Genomic DNA, 27784 nt, shown 5'->3' on the forward strand with positions numbered 1-27784 from the left:
ACTGCGGCTTTTTTTATAAGACACAAATTAATGGCTGGTCTAACAAGCATGGCAAATACATCAATTCTATTAGCCGTCTACATGCTCTTAACGAAGTAAATATTACGCACATTATACAAAACCAAAAAAATAGTGAGCTTAGCTTAATCCTGTTTTAAAGGGTTTGAGAAGTTTCGAGAAAATCGGGTCAGTGCTTGTTATTTAAAAAGAGATGAAAGTCTTTCATGCTGCTTTAACATACGGCAAACGTTTCCTTTCAGCCGTGATATGTCTCACTAAGTAATTAAGTAAACTTTAAATATAACTTGTTGGTAATAATACTTTAAGCCCGTACTGTAGAGGCAGCGCCTTCGTTCATATTTTATGTTATCACTGACTGTACCAAGGGCGTTCACCCCTGTGGCACATAGGGATAGTTACCCATGTAAGTGCACTTACCGTCGAAAAGAAACACTATGCATAAACAATCGATGAAAAATAGCTAGTATAGGTACAAGAATTGTGCACTTTGACTAAAAACACAGTTTTAAGTCGAGCAATTTTCTATTTTCACTTTGTAAACAAGCAATCGTTCTAGAAACAAAGGTTAAAAAAAAACTGAGAGAATCTTACACGTGTGGCCTCCGGGTAGGCGTATTTATAAGGCGAGAAAAGTGATAAAACTTACTTACTAGGTGAAAATTATCCTCCCAAAAAACCAAAATCTCTTCCAACACCGCCATTTTATTCCGCATCACACATTTCCCTCGCTTAATATTCGGAAAACACAAAACACGTTGGACCCCCTGCATTGCTTAAGTCTTTATCTATGATATAAAATAGTTGTATGTGAAATGCTGGTACATCCCTCGTATGTACATAGGTGGTTACAAAAGTAAATATACAACGATACTTGCTCAAACCGGGACTGTCTTATCAGTTTTTGCAAGAGAAGGTGATGAACTATGATCTTGTGTCAAATTTACGGTATTGTACATTTTTCTTTTACTTGAGTATTACTTTGCCTGTGTTTAATTCAATTAGCCTTTTAGTTATATTAGCCGACGTTCCGATACCACAATCAACCCATGTCAGGGGCGTAGCCAGCGTTACGCACTTAATTTGAAAAATGAAAAAAATAAATCTGGCCATAAATGGCATCAAGGTCGAGGGCTAAGGTAAAAATTGATATCAGAGTAAAAGGAAGATCAGCCAAAGTAAACGTAGCTTCTCTGTGTTCGATAGCTTTCTGAGCTGAAATCAATCACTTGGTAACTACAAAGTCGGCGGCCTCGAATCTATAAATCCCTCCACATACACCTCAGAGCTCAACATGTTAGTTCCATTTTTCCCCCTGGGTACCCCCGAACCCCCAACCGGCTACAGGGATATTCCCCATCCCACACCCTCCCCCTTTCGTGCGTATTATTCGGTAAAACCTGGCTACGCCTCTGCATGTGATGATCTCGATGTTATTTGTTTTAAAATATATTCAAAATGCGGTAGTTCATGTTTCACGCGGTATCATAGGTGTAACATTCTTCGTGCTACTGGCTACAAGTGTGACACCACAAGCACCTCCATGCGATGATCTCGATTCTAACGGTTGTGCTAACAATCGCCATCTCTGCGAAGATCCGATTTTAGCGGAAGTGACATGCCCCAAGATGTGTAACAAATGCCGTAAGTCTATGCAAACAAGACATGTATTGTAAGTTCACTCTAATTGATTTCCTTAAACAGAGTCAAGAATTAGTAACCAATCAATCGATTAATCATATAGAAATGAGCGCATAATTCATAAAGCTTTGAATATATTTTTCGTCCTCCTTTGCCTGTCGTCTTGAAGAACGAAATAATGATTTTTGAAACATGCTGAGAACAACAATATCTCCCACCTCAGATAAGTAGATCCAAAAATTGAACCATGCTAGAAATTCTGATCTTGTCCACGGGCAAATAATTACCCGTATGGAACTCCTTTTTAATGGTCATCACATTGTAATTACCTCCCTTGTTGAAGACTGTCGTCTGTGGCATCATAGAAACCTTGACTTGTAGCAATATTTAGAACGCTAATTAATAATTGCTCGCTTAAAATGTCACCATTAAAAGTTTGCATTCACCTTTAAAGAAATAATGCTTCTCTCTCCTCATAACTATGTAAGGACGGATTTGTCTATTAACATAATCTGAATCAATGCGCGCATATCCATGACGACCACGAATTATCACATGTCCATACGCATATTTTCACTACGCACAATATAGCTCCAGGAAAAATTAAATTTAACTTAATTTTGTTAAAATGAGTTGGGAGAAAAAGCATCTTCCATAGCCGCTCGTGTAAGATAAAGCACGGTAAACCTCATTTCCACAAAACACCCTACGCTCCGTTCAGAATGAACCTACCGTGATCTTACACTCTCGGTCATGGAAGATATTTATAATCTTGCATAGAAAACGTACGAGAAAACAAAAGGACTCAAACAATATGATTTGTTCCAATAGAAACATTATAATCTCTATTTTCGTTTTCATTCCGATACAATACAATATGTACAACATAATTGTTTACCATAAAATGGCATACTACGAGTTTCAGTAACAACAATAGAACCCTGATGGCCCGAACACGCTTGGTTAGATTTGTTTTGGCTTTATCTGGATATAAAGGACCTGATGTTTTCTGATGAATGTAAGCATTCCCGCATGGCTCCAAAGCTCGAGGTATTTTCGTCGAACCTGGGCGCCGCGTCTCACAAAGGCGTTCCGGGTTGTTCTGTTTGCGAAGTGGTTAGCGCCCTCGCTTCTCTGCAAGGCGTCTTGGGCTGTCCTGTTAGTGAAGTGATTAGCGCACTAGTTTCTCACCAGGGCGTTCCTGGTTGTCCTGTTAGTGCAGTGATTAGCGCATTCGCTTCTCACCAGGTCGGGTTGTCTTGTTAGCGTTTTGGTTAGCACAACAGCTTCTCACCAAGGCGTTCCGGATTCGATTGCCTGTCCGGGCGTATTCAAGTTTCGATGTGAGTCACCAAGGCGGACAAGTTGATTTTCTCTAGGCACTCCGGTCTTCCCTCGTATCACTAGCTGTTATCAAATTTAATGTTTACAAACCGATATCTTAAACGCTATGATTGTGTTATTTATATAGCCTTCTACTGCTATCACTGTGACGGCGTCATTACTGATCCTGCTTCCTGCACGAACATGACTGTCTGCCCTCATGATAAGGTACGTCATAGTTATTGCCCTTGCATCATCTTTGATCAGTTTATACGTTGTGTTTTTATCCAACGGTTAAATTACAATCTATGTAACTGTAATAATTTTATATTCTTCGGGAAGGAAAGTTGAGTAACCGGCCATGAAACTTTATTACGATCCGCCAATGTTCGCATGGTGGTCATTGTGGACATCTACATTTCCTAAATATTTTATAGACAATTGACAAATTCGCACACCAAATAACACTGATTTGAAGTATTTCACGACCCAAACATAATATATAGGAGGTTCCACTTGTGAAATAAGCAGTTTACAACACCCGGTGTAGAAGTACAAACAATGCGGTGAATATGTTAACAAAAAAGTAAATAAAGTAGTTCCAGCATTTATTTCAACATTTGTTATCACATACATGTACTATCCAGTTTCAAAACATATACACGCGTCAGATGGAAAGTAACCAATAGTCTGAGATGAAAATAACCATTCATTGATTGACTGTCATGTGTTAAAAATATGATAAGGAATGTAACATTGAGTAGTCAATTCCGAATTGGTGTAATTTGCCCTGGTGTTTACACAACACTGATCAGATTGACGAAGGAACCAACATGGCAAAATATTCGGATAACAAACGTTGCATACTAGTATGGGGAACTTTTTGTAGTTATCTGTTTTATGTAAAGGACGTATTAAACGGTTATCTTCTGTATAACTTTGTGAGGTTAAGTGTCTCATTTGGAGTGTAAAAGTGTATATTATAATTGTGTCTAATAAAGTTGATGATAAGAACATGATACATCTATATATCCAGACTGTAACGTTAACTTACTCCATTTTAGCAATGCATATTACAACGCAAGGCGTCAATTACCAAAGGTCCTGATATTTACACAATGGACTGCGTCGACCCAGCGGTAAGCTGCTTCTTTTGTACAAACACACCCTGGCTCTCACTATCATGGTTAAGGGTTCCATTCCTCCCGACTGATCGTAGCGGTGTAAATCATAGTGATTCGTGGTGAATCGGGATCACGCGCCCTGGTTTCACCTGCATACGGATATTGACGATTGCCCTACGACGGGAGTACGAATACAAACGACGCCAGTGCGGCATTAAGCAGATTATGTACGACTGCGCCACAATACGTTACGATCCAACCCTCGGTCTAGCACGGTTTGACGCAATTGCGTCAATAAATGCAATACCTGGTCACGATAGTAGTCGATAGCTAACGATTGTTTTTGATCACTCACGGGTGAAGTAAGACTGGAGTACGACCGATGACGATGAGTAGCGATGGATGACAAATACAGACTACCCATGTTTCTATTCGATTTGTCAAATAATAGTAGAATGAATTAAATAGGACCTTACTCTGTGGGTAACTCAAACTAGCCTTAATTCTAAAGAAAATTAAAAAAAAAATCTCAATTATTTTTATTGCAAAAATGGCCTAATTCTAACTAAGGGAGATAAACGTACAATGCTAAAAATACTCTGACTGGATTATTTGCCCATTACATGACAACACAGCGCATGTTTCTAGACGATTTGGATACATATTTATCCATGTTTAAGGCCGTCTTCCCTCTGTTCTACATCAGTCTGTTTTTGGCTCTTGAGCTGTGAACATCTGACAATGTATCACCTGACGTATTTAGTTGGTCACTAACATAATTTATACCACAACATGGCCCAAAATCACTTGGTGAGTCACAAATACCAATGCTAATTGTAGATTTTTATTTTTATTTTTAAGGTTTGCGACAACAATAATAATGCCATCACGACACATTGCTGTTCAAATAACCTTTGTAACCATCCACATATTACGTCAACAACAACAACAACAACAACCCCAATTCCAGTGACAGCACCTCCAGCACCTCAAATTGGTAAGAAATAATATAAGTCAACATCAAATTGATGCTTTGTTCGAATGATTGATCGCCCAAATTGTAAAACAACTGCCGTTCATAATCCTGGCCAAAATTCTAAATAAAACATTAATATGAATGAGTGCAATGGCTCGCCTTCTTTGAAGAAATTTGTGCTTTAGATGATGAAAAAAGTCATTACAGTTATGAGATATAAAAATTATATCCCCCATGCTTCATGGGAAATTTCTTGAATGTACACTTAAAAAGGGATAATAATATAATATTTCATGCTTTTCACTTTTTAACACTCAGGGGCGTACCAAGGCATACTCCAGTACGCCTAGGCGTACAAATGAATTAAGGTTCCCGCGAAATGGCCAGCAAAAAAAGTCCCACGTCAGAGATATCGGTCCCGCTCCAACCCCATTGGGACCAGAATATAGAAATACCTTTACGTTTTTCACCGCTCTCAAGTGTACGGGCGTACATTTCAAAATGCTTCAAGTACGCCCCTGACACTGGTTATCACCCCCACCACTACCCAAGCTATTTCTTACCCTGCATTCACTGACCGCATCAAAACTATACCACTAACACATTTTAACGGTATTTAGGTTGTGTGGGCAAACACCCGTTTACCAAGCACCCACCACCCCAGTGAATCCTTATCGAGTATTCACTGACCGTACTATGGTGGTAACCTCATTTTTTTCAACAGTAATAAGGTTGTGTGTAAATAAATCGATTCAATCCCCCAGTATATTTTTTAAAGCAAGCTAACGCGGTTGCACCTGTTATTTCCATTGCATTATCATGATTTTCTTCTTAATCTCTTATTCTTCTAGTACACAGAAGTTGTACCAGAGACATCGTTTTCATCATCGACGAGTCATATGGTCACGCCTTTGGATTTGAAACCGAAAAACGCTTCATGCACAACGTAATCAGTGCGTTTGATATTAGTACCCAACACAGTCTGATGGCTTTATTCACCACAAGCTCCATGAAAGCATTTGGATGGGGACTTTCCAGGTATGTTTTGTTAAAATATGTATTTTTCGGAATTATTTTTTTTTAAATAAATTAACCTACGAGCAATTAAAACAATGCTATGGTTGGTTTGTAGAACACATTTCAGTCTTTGTCAGTTGGAAATATCTTGGAATTGAACGCAGCATATATGCATATAAACGTGCTTATTTCAAAATAAGGCCATAACCAAATTATTTAAATGTTTAGCGTCAACACTTAATACAAAGCCCTATCTAGCTATCCTAAAAAGAACCTCCGTGACATTCTATGTAGAATACATACATCGCAGCCTCCTTAGTCCATTCTTGTCTATTCTCGATTGTCAGATAAAGATCCACTGCAAGTTGAGTTCAAATAATATATCCAAATTTAAAAACAGCAGTGGGGTTAGCAAACTCGCTTTTTACCAATGCGAACCGGGTTCGATTCTAAAACTGGGCACATATGAATTGGGTTAAGTGGGTTTTCTCCGGCTTCTCCGGTTTCCCCCACGAAACAAGACCACACTCTCGCGCAACATCGCACCAACGACAGTGAATTGTAATTCAGATCAGGGTTTTAAAAGTCTTAGTCAGTCTAAGGTTGCCTGAACGTGTTCATCAACAGTAAAGAGAAGTCCTTACCTGTTATATTGTAAATTGCACTTTTTTCATAATGTATAGTTTCAAAGAATTGCATATTTAAATGTACTTCGTTGATTATAATATGTTATTGTTTGTGAATGACATTAGCACTAACACCATCACGTACAGATATCTACACAAGAAAACTTTTCTTTTTTTTCTTTATTTTTTCAGGCTTTCGTTCATTTTTATAACTGATCACCATGTATGTATATATGCAGAATATTCAATTTATCAATGATCAAGGGTCATCTTTGACTTATATCATTGTCTTTATTATGTGAACTGTTTTATACGAAATAAACTTTGTTCTGTTCTTTTCTGTTGTGTCATCGTTCATATCACTGCCTAAAGCGATATTCTTCACTCTTTTATTTCACCCATTAAGACAAATTTAATGCAGAAGCAATACATGCTAATAAATAACATCATTAGACTAACTCCACATACTCTTTTCCAGATATACAGCGAAATCTAGCCTGATAGGTGCTATTGACAGACTGAATCAAGACCCAGCTAATATAGCGAACAATAACGACCTCATGGCTGGTGTCCATGCATATATCGACACGACTCGCAATGGTGCCATGCAAAACAGGTACTTCGTTTCATTGAGGAGTTTTAGAATTGGTATTTAAAAGGTCACTCTGACCTCGTACACTATATATGGCAATCTGCTTCAAGAAAACCTTTTTTGTTTAATATCATCATCTTGGTATAATCCCTAACCCCTGCATAAACACGCATTTATACAAAAGGATTTCTTGATTGACGAGGGTGGCGGGGTGGGTGGGGGTGGTCTTGGAACAATGTAAGTTTAGTAAAAACAAACCCATAAATAATTCGCGTTTTCAGTGAAACATAAATTTAAGTCAGTTTAAGTTATTTAAAATAGTTGTAAAATAGGCTGTTCACTGAACATATGTAATTAAATATTTGTGAAAGTTCTTCTTCACATTTATGATAAATTGACCCATAAAGAAAGTGACCGAGATCATTAGGTGGTTTGAAGGGGCTTCAATAGGAAAAACCATCTGATGAATCCTTTCAAGAAGCAAGTTTTCATTTGTTATGGGGTATCCTTTTTTAACAGATTTGTGTGATAAGATCGTATTTTACAAAGAAATTCTTTATCAGAGATGTATTGAACTTTCATTTGAATACAAAAACGACAGTGTTGTTAAAAGTGATTTATTTTGTTAATAATGCTAATAATTTACAAGTTGAAACAGTATTTTTGGTAGGATGTAATAACCTGTTAAATCTAATATGTACATTGTTTATACTTTCTAGACTCAATGTACCCGATGTCGTTATTCTGCTGACTTGGAGGAACTGGGACGATCGGAAACATTTTCTCCTCACAGGTAAACAGCATATGACATATGGCTATGCTTTTCTTAAAATATATTATCAAATACATACGCTCAGGAAGAGAGATCATTCGAAAGCATCAATTACAGTATGACGACAGCAGGCCCTATTTGATATAGACTGTTCGTTATCAGTAATGATAGAAACAACACTGGCAACAACCCCTTTCGGCGGCTTGAGCGGTTGTGGATAGGTTATGTCTTATCCTTTTTGAAGCTGTCCCACAGCTGCTGTAGTGCAAAATAAACTTATTCTGAAATATTAGAGAGTCTTTGCGAATCTCATGACAAACATATGTGCCGTCGCATAGAAACATTTGCTGGGCGTATCCTTGTAGTTTCCATTAGTTTACTGATATTTACAAATGTTGTTATTGGTTGAAAACAAGTGGAAGACACTTGACTTTCCACGTAGTAAAAAGAGATACGTGTGTATTGTGAACGAAATAAGAATTATAAGGGTACGTGTACGTGTTGACTTGTTAACCAGGTAGGTGTACATTGTAAAATTTTAAAATAGCATGTATGTGTACGATATCACAATACAAGTGATAAATGCGAGTGTCTGCGAGCATTAATACGAGTTTGAGCTTCATGTAAAATTCTCAAATGACATCTAAATTCAACTGCAACGATTACTTGTCCTTGTAGCAACATATACAAGTACACGTGCACGTCGTTTTTCTTAATATCCCTAATGTGTTGACATATTTTACCGTGAATACTTAATGGCAGCCTCTCGACAATGGCCGTATTGGTTTGTTAGTGTACTTTTAAAGTTTTTGGGTAAAAGATTCATACATCAACTATATTATACATTCGCAATTTTTGGATATCTTCTGATGGACAATATATTTCATTTCAATTATACACTTAAACGGTTCAAATCCATACGGCGTGTAATGTACCTGTCGATGTGTATTGTACCTGTCGACGCGTATTGTACATGTCGATGTGTATTGTACCTGTCGACGCGTATTGTACCTGTCGATGTGTATTGTACCTGTCAATGTGTATTGTACCTGTCGACGCGTATTGTACCTGTCGATGCGTATTGTACCTGTCGATGTGTATGGTACCTATCGACATGTATTGAACCTGTCGACGTGTCGATGTGTATTGTACCTGTCGACGTGTATTGTACCTGTCTATGTGTCGATGTGTATTGTACCTGTCGGTGTGCATTGTACCTGTCGAAGTGTCGATGTGTATTGTACCTGTGGATGTGTATTGTACCCGTCGACGTGTATTGTACCCGTCGACGTGTCGATGTGTATTGTACCTGTGGATGTGTATTGTACCCGTCGACGTGTATTGTACCTGTCGACGTGTCGATGTGTATTGTACCTGTCGATGTGTATTGTACCCGTCGACGTGTATTGTACCTGTCGACGTATCGATGTGTATTGTACCTGTGGATGTGTATTGTACCCGTCGACGTGTATTGTACCTGTCGACGTGTCGATGTGTATAGTACCTATTGACGTGCTTTGTACCTGTCGACTTGTCGGTGTGTATTCGTGTATTTTACCTGTCGACGTGTCGATGTGTATTGTACCTGTCTACGTGTATTGTACCTGTCGACCTGTCGGTGTGTATTTGTGTATTTTACCTGTCGACGTGTCGATGTGTAAAGTACCTGTTGACATGTATTGTACCTGTCTACGTTTCGACGTGTATTGTACCTGTCGGTGTGTATTGTACCTGTCGACGTGTATTGTACCTGTTGACGTGTATTCTACCTGTCAACGTGTATTGTACCTGTCAACGTGTAGTGTATGTATATAACCTGAATGTGTGTAATGTACCTGTCAGAGTGTAAGGTAGTTGACGGCATGTAATGAGCTTTGCGGCGTGAAATGCTCCGGCTTGTAAAGTAGCTGTCGCCTTGTAATTTAGCTGTCGGCGTTTTACGTACCTGTCACCGTGAACGGTAACTCTTTGTTATGTGCATGTAGGCGTGTATTATGCTTGTTGGTTTGTATTGTACCTGTCGATGAGTAGTGTACCACGTCGGCGTTCAGTGTGCATGTCAACGTGCAATGTACCTGTCGGCGTGTTATGTTTTACCTGTTGGCATGCAATATTGCAATGTGCCTGTCGGGGTGTTATGTGCCTGTTGGCATGCAATGTGCCTGTCGGCGTGTTATGTGCATGTTGGCATGCAATGTGCCTGTCGGCGTGTTATGTACCTGTTGGCATGCAATGTACCTGTCGGCATGTTATGTGCCTGTTGGCATGCAATGTGCCTGTCGGCGTGTTATGTGCCTGTTGGCATGCAATGTGCCTGTCAGCGTGTTATGTGCCTGTTGGCATGCAGTGTACCTGTCAGCGTGTTATGTGCCTGTGTAAAATGTGCTTGTCGGCCTTAAATTTGCCTGTCGGCGTATAATGTGCCTATCGGCGTATAATGTGTATGTCGGCGAGTAATGTGCATGTCAGCGTGTCATTTGCTCATCGGCATGCAGTGTGCTTGTCGAAATGTTATGTAGCTGTCGGAATTTAATGTACCTATCGGCTCATAATGTGCCTGCTGTCGTGTTATGTGCCTGTAATCATGTAATTTACCTGTCTGTGTGTAATGTACCTTTTGACAGTGAATAGTTCTTGTCGGTTTGTAATGTTACTGTGCGTAAAAGGTACCTCTAGGCGTGTATTGTAATTTTTGCGTGTACTGTGCCTATTGCCTGGTTATGTACATATCGGCGTGTAATGTGCGTTTCGGCGTGTCAAGTTCCTTACGGCGTGTATAATGTGCCTGTCGGTGTTTATTATACATGTTGGTGTGTAATGCACCTGTCGGTGTGATATGTACTTGTCCCTGTGTAATGTTTCTTTCGGCATGAAGTGTACCTGTTGGCGTATAATGTAACTGGCGCGTGTAGTGTACTTACGGGGGTAATTTGCCTGTCAGCGTGTAATGTGCCTGTTGGTGTGTGATGTACATATCGGCAAATAATGTAACTGTATGTGTGTTACGTGGCTGTCGGTGTTTATTTTACCTGTTGGTGATAATTATACATGTCGGTGTGTATGTGGTTGTCGGTTTTTAATGTACCTGTCAGCGCGCATTGTACTCTGTCAGCCAGTAGTGTAAACTGTCGACGTATTCTGTACTTGTCGGCGTGTATTATACGCTTGCCGAAGTGTAGAATTAGAAGTACATGTCAGATCACTGTGAGTTGTTTTCGATATCAATATTTCATCCGGCAGATAATTTTAGAGGTTTATTATCTTAACATTACCGAGCTCGCGATCGGCTGGTCTTCATATGTTATATTGCGTTTTATTTAGGTACAATTCCACAAGCCGTCATGCCGATGTTTCATGCTGTCCCTCGGAACGTGATTGCCATCGGTGCCGGAAACAACGTTGCAGACAGTCAGCTGCAAATGCTGTCAACAAATGGCCACAAGTTTCGAGTTCAACACGAGGACGACCTATACAGGATTCAAAATGATGTCACAAAAATTATCTGTGAATAAATATATGGAGTAGTTCAACAGAGTTATTCTAATTATTAACAAGCGAAAGCAGGCATATGTACTGCCAAAGGTCACATGATTAAAGACAAAAATGATATTGTTGCACATTTTACTTGTGGTTGAACATCAATCATGTTTCTTTCAATGACTATAAAAATCCACAATATAATAAAACTACGAACTGGTCTAATAGTTTGAACACTTTTGAGTATGCAATGCAATACTAAGGACTGTAAAGCCCGTTAAACGACATAACGTATGTATGTCACACCCGCTACACGACATAACGTATGTCTGTCACACCCGCTACACGACATAACGTATCTATGTCACACCAGCTACAGGACATTTCGTATGACTGTCACACCCGCTACACGACATAACGTATGGCTGTCACATCAGCTACACGACATAACGTATGGCTGTCACACCCGCTACACGACATTACGTGTGTCTGTCACACCCGCTACACGACATAACGTATGACTGTCACACCCGCTACACGACATAACGTATGACTGTCACACCCGCTACACGACATAAAGTTTGACTGTCACACCCGCTTCACGACATAACGTATGTATGTCACACCCGCTTCACGACATAACGTATGTATGTCACACCCGCTTCAAGACATTTCGTATGACTGTCACACCCGCTACACGACATAACGTATGGCTGTCACACGCGCTACACGACATAACGTATGACTGTCATTCCCGCTACACGACATATCCTATGACTGTCCCACCCGCTACACGACATAAGGTATGACTGTCATTCCCGCTACACGACATATCGTATGACTGTCATAGGCGCTACACGACATATCGTATGACTGTCATCCCGCTACACGACATAACGAATAACTGTCATACCCGCTACACGACATATCGTATGACTGTCATACCCGCTACATGACATTACGTATGACTGTCACACCCGCTACACGACATATCGTATGACTGTCATAGGCGCTACACGACATATCGTATGACTGTCATCCCGCTGCACGACATAGCGAATAACTGTCATACCCGCTACACGACATATCGTATGACTGTCATACCCGCTACACGACATTACGTATGACTGTCACACCCGCTACACGACATATCGTATGACTGTCACACCTGCTACACGACATATCACATGACTTTCACTCCCGCTACACGACATATCGTATGACTGTCATACCCGCTACACGACATATCGTATGACTGTCACACCTGCTACACGACATATCGTATGACTGTCACACCCCGCTACACGACATATCTATCGTATGACTGTCACACCCGCTACACGACATATCGTATGACTGTCATTCCCGCTACACGACATAAGGTATGACTGTAACACGCGCTACACGACATAACGTATAACTGTCATTTCCGCTACACGACATAAGGTATGACTGTCACACGCGCTACACGACATAACGTATGACTGTCATTCCCGCTACACGACATAAGATATGACTGTCATACCCGCTACACGACATATCGTATGACTGTCATTCCAGCTACACGACATAAGGTATGACTGTCACACGCGCTACAAGACATATCGTATAACTGTCATTCCCGCTACACGACATAAGGTATGACTGTCATTCCCGCTACACGACATAACGTATGACTGTCATTCCCGCTACACGACATAAGGTATGACTGTCACACGCGCTACACGACATAATGTATAACTGTCACACCCGCTATACGACATAAGGTATGACTGTCACACCCGTTACACGACATAACGTATGACTGTCATTCCCTATACACGACATAAGGTATGACTGTCACACGCGCTACACGACATATCGTATGACTGTCACACCCGCTACACGACATATCGTATGACTGTTACACGCGCTACACGACATAACGTATGACTGTCACACCCACTACACGACATAACGTATGACTGTCACAACCGCTACACGACATAGGGTATGACTGTAATACCCGCTACACGACATAAGGTATGACTGTCACACCCGCTACACGACCTAACGTATGACTGTCACACGCGCTATACGACATATCGTATGACTGTCACACCCGCTACACGGCATAACGTATGACTGTCATACCCGCTACACGACATAAGGTATGACTGTCACACGCGTTACACGACATAAGGTATGACTGTCACACCCGCTACACGACATAAGGTATGACTGTCACACGCTACACGACATATCGTATGACTGTCACACCCGCTATACGACATATCGTATGACTGTCAACCCCGCTATACGACATATCGTATGACTGTAACACGCGCTACACGACATAACTTATGACTGTCACACCCGCTACACGACATAACGTAGGACTGTCACACCCGCTACACGACATAACGTATGACTGTCAACTCCGCTACACGACATATTGTATGACTGTCACACCCGCTACACGACCTATCGTATGACTGTCATACCCGATACACGACATATCGTATGACTGTCATTCTCGCTACACGACATAACGTATGACTGTCAACCCCGCTACACGACATAACGTATGACTGTCATTTCCGCTACACGACATAACGTATGACTGTCATACCCGCTACACGACATAACTTATGACTGTCACACCTGCTACATGACATAACGTATGACTGTCATTCCCACTACACGACATAACGTATGACTGTCATACCCGCTACACGACATAAGGTATGACTATCACACGCGCTACACGACATAATGTATGACTGTCACACCCGCTACACGACATATCGTATGACTGTCATTTCCGCTACACGACATAAGGTATGAGTGTCATACCCGCTACACGACATAAGGTATGACTGTTACACGCGCTACACGACATAACGTATGACTGTAATTCCCGCTACACGAAATAAGGTATGACTGTCATACCCGCTACACGACATAAGGTATGAGTGTCATACCCGCTACACGACATAAGGTATGACTGTCATACCCGCTACACGACATATCGTATGACTGTCATTCCCGCTACACGACATAAGGTATGACTGTCACACCCGCTACACGACATAACGTAGGACTGTCACACCCGCTACACGACATATCGTATGACTCTCATACCCGCTACACGACATAACGTATGACTGTCACACTCGCTACACGACATAACGTATGACTGTCATTCCCGCTACACGACATAACGTATGACTGTCAACCCAACTACACGACATAACGTATGACGGTCACACCAGCTACACGACATAACGTATGACTGTCAACCCCGCTTCACGACATAAGGTATGACTATCACACCCACTACACGACATATCGTATGACTGTCACACCAGCAACACGACATATCGTATGATTGTCACACCCGCTACACGACATAACGTATGACTGTCACCCCCGCTACTCGACATATCGTATGACTTTCACACCCGCTACACGACATAAGGTATGACTGTCACACCCGCTACACGACATAAGGTATGACTGTCATACCCGCTACACGACATAATGTATGACTATCACACGCGCTACACGACATAATGTATGACTGTCACACGCGCTACACGACATAACGTATGACTGTAATTCCCGCTACACGACATAAGGTATGACTGTCATACCCGCTACACGACATAAGGTATGAGTGTCATACCCGCTACACGACATAAGGTATGACTGTCATACCCGCTACACGACATATCGTATGACTGTCATTCCCGCTACACGACATAAGGTATGACTGTCACACCCGCTACACGACATAACGTAGGACTGTCACATCCGCTACACGACATATCGTATGACTCTCATACCCGCTACACGACATAACGTATGACTGTCACACTCGCTACACGACATAACGTATGACTGTCATTCCCGCTACACGACATAACGTATGACTGTCAACCCCACTACACGACATAACGTAGGACTGTCACACCAGCTACACGACATAACGTATGACTGTCAACCCCGCTTCACGACATAAGGTATGACTGTCACACCCACTACACGACATATCGTATGACTGTCACACCAGCAACACGACATATCGTATGATTGTCACACCCGCTACACGACATAACGTATGACTGTCACCCCCGCTACTCGACATATCGTATGACTTTCACACCCGCTACACGACATAAGGTATGACTGTCACACCCGCTACACGACATAAGGTATGACTGTCATACCCGCTACACGACATAATGTATGACTATCACACGCGCTACACGACATAATGTATGACTGTCACACGCGCAACACGACATATCGTATGACTTTCATTCCCGCTACACGACATAAGGTATGACTGTCATACCCGCTACACGACATAAGGTATGAGTGTCATACCCGCTACACGACCTAAGGTATGACTGTTACACGCGCTACACGACATAACGTATGACTGTCATTCCCGCTACAGGACATAAGGTATGACTGTCATACCCGCTACACGACATAAGGTATGAGTGTCATACCCGCTGCACGACATAAGGTATGACTGTCATACCCGCTACACGACATATCGTATGACTGTCATTCCCGCTACACGACATAAGGTATGACTGTCACACGCGCTACACGACATAACGTATGACTGTCACACCCGCTACACGACATAACGTATGACTCTCATACCCGCTACACGACATAACGTATGACTGTCACACTCGCTACACGACATAACGTATCACTGTCATTCCCGCTACACGACATAACGTATGACTGTCAACCCCACTACGCTACATAACGTATGCATGTCACACCAGCTACACGACATAACGTATGACTGTCAACCCCGCTACACGACATAAGGTATGACTGTCACACCTGCTACACAACATATCGTATGACTGTCACACCAGCAACACGACATATCGTATGATTGTCACACACGCTACACGACATAACGTATGAATGTCACCCCCGCTACACGACATATCGTATGACTTTCACACCCGCTACACGACATAAGGTATGACTGTCACACCCGCTACACGACATAAGGTATGACTGTCATACCCGCTACACGACATAAGGTATGACTGTCCCACCTGCTACACGACATATCGTATGACTGTCCCACCCGCTACACGACGTAAGGTATGACTGTCACCCCCGCTTCACGACATAACTTTTGACTTTCCCACCCACTACTCGACATAATGTGAAAATTTTAACCGCCCATATACATCCGAGGCAATCGTAGCAACTCGGCAATCTCCGGCAAGTTTTGAGATAGACCCCGTAAACACGTTCGATATTTAGATGAGCCCTAGTTATCCCCAGAGAAATTTGACATATTGGGACCCATCTTAGCAGTTGTTTTCTCGAATTAATAATATTCCTTTGTATTTATTATATCTATTTCGAAACTAAGAGCTGTACTGGTCAGTTTAGGCAGAGTGTGTTTGCTCATTTAGTTTTTTATTGTGATTGGGCAAGTCGATACGAGACTGCATGGTTTGTGTCATGATCAGCCAATTTCCAACCGGAAGTGACTTCGTACGACTCTTAATACCAGATCACACCGGATCTTTCTTACAATTGTCAAGCAGATACCGCATTACCAGATCAGAAGTCCGTAATTGATATACATAGCTACCCATGATACCAAACCGGACGTTTAATTATAATGACCAAAGAAAAAACCGCTTAACCACACCGCGGTTTCTGCTCTGTAATGAGAGGCAGTATCACCCGAAACACAATGACGGGATTGGATATGCGGACTTTATCCATCTTAGATCCACTTTCGGCCACTTTAACTTACTTCACTGTTGATTGTCACCGTTTGCCTGATAGTTAACTTTCTCATTGAAGTGGGACAACATCAAATATTAATAATATTGTAAATTCAGAGGCTAGGCACAACTACAAATCATGCCTACCACGCCTAGTAATAAGGCTGGAACCCTCCCCATTACTCTGCATTATGTTGTTTTTTTTTACGATGTGCTCTGAACTGAAGATGGTACACAGTACGCAAACACTTAACATAAGACGGTAGTCAATACGATGGCCGTAATAAAATTGACATGCCAAATTGTGGAGGGACGCTCTCCCTCACTCTATGGTGACATGGTGATAAGGGGCTTACTCCACGCACATTATAAACGTACGGTGACGTTTAGCAATGCGCAGGTCAACATTTACTTATCAGTTCAAATAGGACACTGGACGGAGTGATGCATAATGGTGTATGTAGGCTATGGCAAGTCTTGTTTTGTTTCATTTAATGTTATATCTTTCCATACTAGTACCATATTTGTTAAATGTAATAATGAACAAACTATCACACGAATATGTAAAGTATCGCTATAATTTTATATTGTGCTTTTTGTAATAAACAAACTACTACGAAACCAGGTTCATAACCTTAAGCATGTAATTCATTTATGTGACTCATATTCATTTGGCCAATATATACCGTCTTATATTTTGTCAGCGAGACCACAGTCACAACGATGTGGTATAAGAATTTTTTCATATTGGGTCACCAAATTTATAACATACCAAAATGGCGCCTAATTTCCGATACCGATGAATAAATGAAATATATAAACATGTAAACAGGTAGTCGACGTGATATAAACGTTTCGGGGTTACGCCTCGCCCAATATGGTTTCCTTTGCCCCGTATATCCCATTACGGGTCACCTACTAACCCCGTAACTTATAACTGCTTATTTACCTTTCGGTAATGTATGTAGTTATTATCAAAACATGCATTTACTATTTCATAGTTTGGGCAACCCTAGTGCTATTACTATTAACAACAAGTGTAGCACCCCTGTCACCCCCATGTGATGATATCGACGTTCATGGATGCGCCAACAACCACCAACTCTGTGCCGACCCGGTCTTGGCGGAGGTCACGTGTCCGCAAACGTGTAACAAATGCCGTAAGAGTTATTTTTGAAACATTCCTTACGTTGACGCCTGATTCAAAGGCTGAATATTAGACAGTGAGTGTCTATTTTTTGCATAACATTTTTGCAATGTAATAGAATTTTGTTGCTACTACTTATATTAAAAGGGTTCGTTCGCGCTTTATAAGGTCAAACATCTTTTTTTATCTCGTGTGAAATTTTAACAAAACACTTGTTTCAATGATAAATATATCTTAAAAAGTTGAAATTTTTAAAATGTGACAGAAATTCTCCAATTCTCCGAAAAGCTTGGTAACGTTATGGAAAACTTGCCAACACACTTATATTCAACTGCAAGTTGCTGTTTGTTTATGGACATACATAACTCAAAGTCAATTTCTACAAAGTAAAAAGATCGTTTCCGACATACAATGTGTGAACGCGTCTCTTTAACGTATTTGACCTATTATACTTTTCACAATATATACAATTACACCTTTCTGCTGTTGAGTGCTATTATAAATAATACTAATAATAGTTTTTCAGAAAGAAAAAAAACATTAAACTTTACATGTATACAGTTCAAATTTCATTTTTAGCGTTCTTCTGCTTACACTGTGATAACGTCGTCGCCGATGCCGCCACTTGTAAAAATAAGACGATTTGTCCGAACAATAAGGTAACTCCATGGGCTCTACAGGGTACATCATGGGCAATATAAGGTAACATCATGGGTCATATACGGTAACACCCTCGGCTATACAGAATTACATCATTGGCCGTATAAAAAAGCATCACGGGCCATTTAAAAAAAACATTATATGCCATACAAGGTAGCACCATCGGCTATACAAGGTAACATCGTGGGCCATATAAGGTAACACCGTCGGCTATATAAGGTAACATCATGAGCAATATAAGGTAACACCATGGGTCATATACGGTAACACCATCGGCTATACAGAATTACATCATTGGCCGTATTAGGTAACACCATGGGCCATTAAATTAACACCATGGGCCATTAAGTTAACACCATGGGCCATTAAGTTTACACCATGGGCCATTAAGTTAACACCATGGGCCATTAAGTTAACACCATGTGCCATTAAGTTAACACCATGGGCCATATAAGGTAGCACAATCGGCTATACAGGATTACATCATGGGTCATATAAAAAAGCATGACGGGCCATTTAAAAAAAACATTATAGGCCATACAAGGTAGCACCATCGGCTATACAAGGTAAAATCATGGCCAATATAAGGTAACATCATGGGTCATATACGGTAACACCATCGGCTATACAGAATTACTTCATTGGCCGTATAAGGTAACACCATGGGCCATTAAGTTAACACCATGGGCCATTAAGTTAACACCATGTGACATTAAGTTAACACCATGGGACATATAAGGTAGCACAATCGGCTATACAGGATTACATCATGGGTCATATAAAAAAGCATTACAGGCCATACAAGGTAGCACCATCGGCTATACAAGGTAACATCGTGGGCCATTTAAGGTAACACCGTCGGCTATACAAGGTAACACCATCGGCTATACAAGGTTACATCATGGTACATATAAGGCAACATCGTGGGCCATATAAGGTAACACCATCGGCTATACAAGGTAACATCGTTGGCCATATAAGGTAACACAATCGACTATACAAGATAACACCATTGACTATACAAGGTAACATCGTTGGTCATATAAGGTAACACCATCGGCTATACAAGGTAACACCATCGGCTATACAAGGTAACACCATCGACTATACAAGGTAACATCGTTGGCTATACAAGGTAACACCATCGGCTATACAAGGTAACATAGTGGGCTATACAAGGTAACATCATCGGCTATACAAGGTAACATCGTGGGCTTTACAAGGTAACATCATCGGCTATACAAGGTAACATCGTTGGCTATACAAGGTAACACCATCAGCTATACAAGGTAACATCGTGGGCTTTACAAGGTAACACTATCAGCTATACAAGGTAACACCATCGGCTATACAAGGTAACCTCGTGGGCTTTACAAGGTAACACTATCAGCTACACAAGGTAACACTATCGACTATACAAGGTAACATCGTTGGCTATACAAGGTAACACCATCGGCTATACAAGGTAACACCATCGACTATACAAGGTAACACCATCGACTATACAAGGTAACACCATCGACTATACAAGGTAACCTCGTTGGCTATACAAGGTAACACCATCAGCTATACAAGGTAACACCATCGACTAAACAAGGTAACATCGTTGGCTATACAAGGTAACACCATCGACTATACAAGGTAACACCATCGACTATACAAGGTAACACCATCAGCTATACAAGGTAACACCATCGACTAAACAAAGTAACATCGTTGGCTATACAAGGTAACACCATCGGCTATACAAGGTAACACCATCGACTATACAAGGTAACACCATCGACTATACAAGGTAACATCGTTGGCTATACAAGGTAACACCATCGGCTATACAAGGTAACACCATCGACTATACAAGGTAACATCGTTGGCTATACAAGGTAACACCATCAGCTATACAAGGTAACACCATCGACTATACAAGGTAACATCGTTGGCTATACAAGGTAACACCATCGACTATACAAGGTAACATCGTTGGCTATACAAGGTAACACCATCGACTATACAAGGTAACATCGTTGGCTATACAAGGTAACACCATCGACTATACAAGGTAACATCGTGGGCTATACAAGATAACACCATCAGCTATACAAGGTAACACCATCGACTATACAAGGTAACCTCGTTGGCTATACAAGGTAACACCATCAGCTATACAAGGTAACACCATCGACTATACAAGGTAACCTCGTGGGCTTTACAAGGTAACACCATCAGCTATACAAGGTAACACCATCGACTATACAAGGTAACATCGTTGGCTATACAAGGCAACACCATCAGCTATACAAGGTAAAACCATCGACTATACAAGGTAACATCGTTGGCTATACAAGGTAACACCATCAGCTATACAAGGTAACACCATCGACTATACAAGGTAACATCGTTGGCTATACAAGGTAACACCATCAGCTATACAAGGTAACACCATCGACTATACAAGGTAACCTCGTGGGCTTTACAAGGTAACACCATCGGCTATACAAGGTAACACCATCGACTATACAAGGTAACCTCGTGGGCTTTACAAGGTAACACCATCGACTATACAAGGTAACACCATCGACTATACAAGGTAACCTCGTGGGCTTTACAAGGTAAAACCATCGGCTATACAAGGTAACATCGTGGGCTTTACAGGGTAACATCGTGGGCCATATAAGGTAACATCATAGGCCATACAGGGTAAGATCATGGGCCATATCAGGTAACATCATGAGCCATATAAGGTAACATCATGGAACATATAAGGTAACATCATGAACCATAAAAGCTAACATCATCGGCTATACAGGGTTACATCATGAGCCATATAAGGTAACATCATGAGCCATGTAAAGTAACACCATGGGCCATATAAGGTAACATCATGGTACATATAAGGTAACATCATGGTACATATAAGGTAACATCATGGGCCATATAAGGTAACATCATGGTACATATAAGGTAACATCATGGTACATATAAGGTAACATCATGAGCCATATAAGGTAACATCATGGCACATATAAGGTAACATCATATATCATATAAGTTAACATCATGGGCCATTTAAGGTAATATCATGGGCCATATAAGGTAACATCATTTGCCATATAAGGTAACATAATGGGCCATATAAGGTAACATAATGGGCCATATAAGGTATCATCATAAGCCATTTAAGGTAACATCATTAGCCATATAAGGCAACATCATGAACCATATAAGGTAACATCATTTGCCATATAAGGTAACATAATGGGCCATATAAGGTAACATAATGGGCCATATAAGGTAACATCATTTGCCATATAAGGTAACATAATGGGCCATATAAGGTAACATAATGAGCTATATAAGGTATCATCATAAGCCATATAAGGTAACATCATGAGCCATATAAGGTAACATCATGAGCCATATAAGGTAACATCATTTGCAATATAAGGTAACATAATGAGCCATATAAGGTAACATCATTTGCCATATAAGGTAACATAATGGGCCATATAAGGTAACATCATTTGCCATATAAGGTAACATAATGGGCCATATAAGGTAACATCATTTGCCATATAAGGTAACATAATGGGCCATATAAGGTAACATAATGGGCCATATAAGGTATCATCATAAGCCATATAAGGTAACATCATGAGCCATATAAGGTAACATCATGGGCCATATAAGGTAATATCATGGGCCATATAAGGTAGCATCATGAGCCATATAAGGTAACATCATGAGCCATATAAGGTAATATCATGGGCCATATAAGGTAACATCATGAGCCATATAAGGTAATATCATGGGCCTTATAAGGTAATATCATGGGCCATATATGGTAACATCATGAGCCATATAAGGTAACATCATGAGCCATATAAGGTAATATCATGAGCCATATAAGGTAATATCATGGGTCATATATGGTAACATCATGAGCCATATCAGGTAATATCATGGGCCATATAAGGCAACATCATGAGCCATATAAGGTAGCATCATAGGCCATATATGGTAATATCCTGGGCCATATAAGGTAATATCATGGGCCATATAAGGTAACATCATGAGCCATATAAGGTAACATCATAATACTGTACAGCATAGAAATATAAAATGTATTTTATAAATAAATGTTAAGCCTTTAATATTTATTCTGTTGAAAATTCTAACCTCTGTCTTTGTGTTTTTTTGTTTGTTTTTATTTTATTTCGAATGTTATTTCATTTAGCTTATATGTCATAAAGGACGCATTGGTGTGGTATTCATTTACTGACTGTAATGTACCTTTCAGATGTGCATGTTGAGACACAAAGTTTCAATTATCGACGGCCATCAGGAGTATACAATGCAATGCGTTGACAAAATGGTAAGCTCATTAAACATACCACACGATACAACTACACAAATATGTATTTTACTTGTAACGACCCCCCTTCATACCGATTACTCTATTTGTTATCGAATTCCCGCGTAACAAAATTAATAATACGTAAAATTTAAGTCTGTTTAACGAATAATGCCGAATATAGTGTTCATGCGTACCACCCGCTTGAGTCTCGATTACACAGTAAAGGGTCCTGGTTATCCGTACCAACCACTTGAGTCCCGAGTACTCTTTAAAAGATCCTGGTTATCGCAATATGAGTAAAGCAAATTGACAGAAACACGAGCATGTGCGTTAATCAAAAAATGCAATTTCAGTGATAAAAATAAATAGTATAAAAAATAAATATCAGTACATGTTTGGGGAGAACCTTTTGGTTGGTCTAACCAAAACACATTACAGTCAGTTTTTAGTTATAACGCAAATATTTAATATTTGAAGGTATGTGACAGCAAAAGAGATCTGGGTAAACGTGACGTCACAACACACTGCTGTTCGGGTGATTTTTGTAATGATCCAAATCCTCTTACAACACCATTAACGACAGCAACTACAACAACATTAACGACTTTATCAACACAAGCGCCTATTAATCAAATTGGTAAATCTTTGGTATTTGAGTATGTCAGTACATACTAAATTTATTTCTATCCACGTTTAGCTCTCAAACATTAACATAACAAAACATAAATATGTTTACTATTGGCGATTATGAAAAAAATTAAATTCTAAATATTTTGTATTGTCCAGTGATACGTTCGAGTAAAATCAAAGAACAAAATGTTAATATCAAATCACCTGCTTTATGACATGTATGTCTATTTTTAATAAATCCCTCAAATATCAAATTTCTGTATATGTGCATATATAGTTGCCGACGTTGAAATGTCTTCTCTGAATATTTGTTTAGAAATGTTGATACAACTAAACTAGTGTAACATCCAGCACCCTGGATATCCAATCATTTAACAGACGGAATTAAACTAATCTAGAGTTAGTCTAAAACGCCCGTATGTACTAGGTTGATCGTTGTCACAGATTATTGTTGAGTTTCTATATCTACTGAACGGAACTTCCAACGCCCATACATTTTAGTGATCTTGTAGTGATATTTACATTTAAATCATTTGCGGAGTTTGATACTTGTTGTTGTGTTTGTAAATATTGTCAGTATCTACAAGATATTTTGGCCACTGAAGTGCATTGTGTCAATTGACTGTTAAAATATGTTCTTTACATAAAATCACAAATTACGTCCTTAAAATCGCCAAACTTAGGCTGCATGAAAGCAACAAGAATAGTAAGTAAACATTTACAATTTATCTGGATTAAAGATATATAAAGTTCTGTTCGATATAACGGAAATAAAAAAGAACAAGATAAAAATGACAGAAACAATACAGCTGAAGTTCACAGATTTTACTCTTTCAAGAAAGAACATTAAAAAAATATTCTCAAACAGTTAAAATTGAGCATTAATTCGCTATTTAAGATATGATGGTTAATATTGTTTATTGTATATGTAATTTAAGCCATTATTCAACAACTTGTAGACTTGTTGACGTTTTCAGTGCACCGAACCTGTGCACGGGATATTGCGTTTATCGTGGACGAGTCCATTGGCAGTGGACATACATTCGGGAGAGAAGCCGGAAAGCAATTCATTCATAACATTGTCAGTGCCTTTACTATAGGCCATGACCACACGCTGATGGCCCTGTTTACCACGAGTTTAGTCAGTCTAAAAGTGTGGGGATTTCAAAGGTGAACCATTTGGACCTCTTTGTAAGGATTATTATGATTGTGTTTTTATTTTACGGTAAAAAAGCCGCCGGAGACAGTTTGTTTGATTGCCAGTCCATCGTCTTTTACCAGAAGACCACTCCGATGGCGACATATATATATTCTAGCACACCGGATAGGCATTTCCGGTAAATTCAGCCGTTCTGGAAAACTCCATCTGGCATCCCCCATGCCAAATGAGTCACGCGCTGTGACGTAATACTTTCAATTTCTTTTATTAAACACTTACTGTAACCATAGTTATGAGATTTCAATAGATGAGTTCCATTAACATTAACTTTACAAAAATATTCCTTAAAAACAAAACAAAATAACCCTTAAAAGACGTGATAGTGAAGGAACTTATTGACGTATGCAATGAATACAAATTACTGCGCGTCATGACGTCAGTAAATATCATCGCATGCGCTTTTTGGTGAAATGTACAAAACGCGCTTTCTTATGTATTTTCTTCACATAAAAATGTATTTTAAAGTATGCTAGAAAAAATATCTATCATGTGTGTCCGTTCCGGATAGAAAAATCCGACCCTCGGGCACGCTGCGTAGCCGGTAACTCGGCAAGCCTCGTTACCTGGCAACGCAGGTGCCCTCGGGTCGGATTTTTCTGTCCGGAACGAGAACACATGACAGATATTATTAATATGAAGGGTAGATAAGTTCCAAAAAAGAACGCTAATATCAAATCATCCGTTTGTCAGCATTGACTAATATTAAGTTAACGGTCTGTTGTCGGCTGCTCGACTGAGGACTATCCCTATGATGGCTGTCATTATAAATGAAGACGTTTTGCAATGTTTACCAAATTTTAAATATGTTAATATCCACATAGCTTTTGGTCAGCATAAATTCCTTCAGTATTCCTTTCAGTTATACGAGCCAGTCCAGTCTGCTGCGTGCAATTGATGACCTGAATGTCAAAATAGGGTTTATAGCGAATATCAACGACCCAATGGCAGGTATCCATGCCTACGTAGACCAGACACGTTCAGGGGAAATTCAAAACAGGTACAGTTGTCAAAATATCCCCCACAGGTGTTGATGTTTTCAGGTGTAGACATTCTAAAATCGTTCAATCTTGTATTAACGGTTCTCATATCAAGCGACCGTATTTTTCCCTTGTTCCACAAGCGACCGTATTTTTCCCTTGTTCCACAGAAACAAATGCGAGCAAAACACGTGACATTACTTTGTTTATTTTTGTTCAGGCCCAATGTTCCAGATGTTGTTATAGTTATGACGTGGGAAAACTGGGACCCCCAGTCTCATTTTTTGCTCACAGGTAAATGAATACATACAAATTTATTTATTTGAATAGACAAGGAGCGCAATTGTTACTAACATACTGAAACAACATACATGAATTTGTTACGTTTGAAACTCAGCTGGATTTCTTATTTCGTTGTGCATCGCCCTTCCATCCATCCCCGCATCCTACTTTCTGGAATATTTGTTTCACAGTGTTCTTCATTCGTCTATACATGTATATGTAACGTAAACATCTACATTATCTGCCTGTTCTATTATTGTTTGCTTAATACAAATAATTGAAACGACCTGAAATCGACGCTTATCTAAAGGCTAATTGAAAAGATTCTTATTTGTTCTTAAGTAATGGACAGATGTCGAAATATAAGTTATTGCAAAGCATTCATTTCGTTGAATTATTGCCTTTGATATAAACGTTAACATTGCTTATTTCCTCTGTCCTGTTTCAGGTTCATATCCTGAATATTACTTGCCGTCGTTCCATTCTTTGACTCGGAATGTTATTGCCCTTGGTGCCGGTAATGACGTGTCTGATACACAGCTACAACAGATAGCAACGAATGGTCACTGGTTTCGAATTCAAAACGAAAACGAACTTTTCAGTGCTCAAAATGAAGTCACAAGAATTATCTGTGAATAAATAATTACCTATGACTAATTATGATTTGATCTCTGTAACGAGCCTTTCCAAATGGCCACCATTATTGGTTTCTGAAATGAAACCGGACTCTCAAGAAAATGTGTTCGATCCCTGGAAAAGAACATGGGAACGTGTTTCTAACTATGGAATGGACTCGAACGTTAATTGGTTAATATACAGTATAGAATAGTATGTTATTGTATTGTATTGTATTGTATTGTATTCTATTGTATTGTATTGCGTTGCGTTGCGTTGCGTTGCGTTGCGCTGCGCTGTATTGTATTGTTTTGTGTTGTGTTGTGTTGTGTTGTGTTGCGTTACATTGCATTGCATTGCATTGCATTGCATTGCATTGTATTGTATTGTATTGAATTGTATTGTATTGTTTTGTATTGTATTGTATTGTTTTGTGTTGTATTGTATTGTTTTGTATTGTATTGTATTGCATTGTATTGTATTGTATTGTATTGTATTGTATTGTATTGTATTGTATTGTATTGTATTGTATTGTATTGTATTGTGTTGTATTGTATTGTATTGTATTG

The 27784-nt window shown here is 39.8% G+C and overlaps 1 protein-coding gene across 1 annotated transcript; it reads left to right on the forward strand.

Moving 5' to 3' along the window:
- Window positions 1–1312: 1312 nt before the first annotated feature.
- LOC128243950 (uncharacterized) lies at window positions 1313–27257 on the forward strand. The gene is made up of 9 exons (XM_052961972.1): window positions 1313–1397; window positions 1510–1662; window positions 3131–3210; window positions 23436–23510; window positions 23970–24129; window positions 25100–25292; window positions 26201–26338; window positions 26539–26612; window positions 27049–27257. The coding sequence occupies exons 1-9, from the start codon at window positions 1313–1315 to the stop codon at window positions 27237–27239; spliced, it is 1149 nt and encodes a 382-aa protein (XP_052817932.1). The 3' UTR covers window positions 27240–27257.
- The last annotated feature ends 527 nt before the right edge of the window (window positions 27258–27784 follow it).

The sequence above is a fragment of the Mya arenaria genome, chromosome 8, assembly GCF_026914265.1.
Source record: "Mya arenaria isolate MELC-2E11 chromosome 8, ASM2691426v1".
NCBI lineage: Eukaryota > Metazoa > Mollusca > Bivalvia > Myida > Myidae > Mya > Mya arenaria.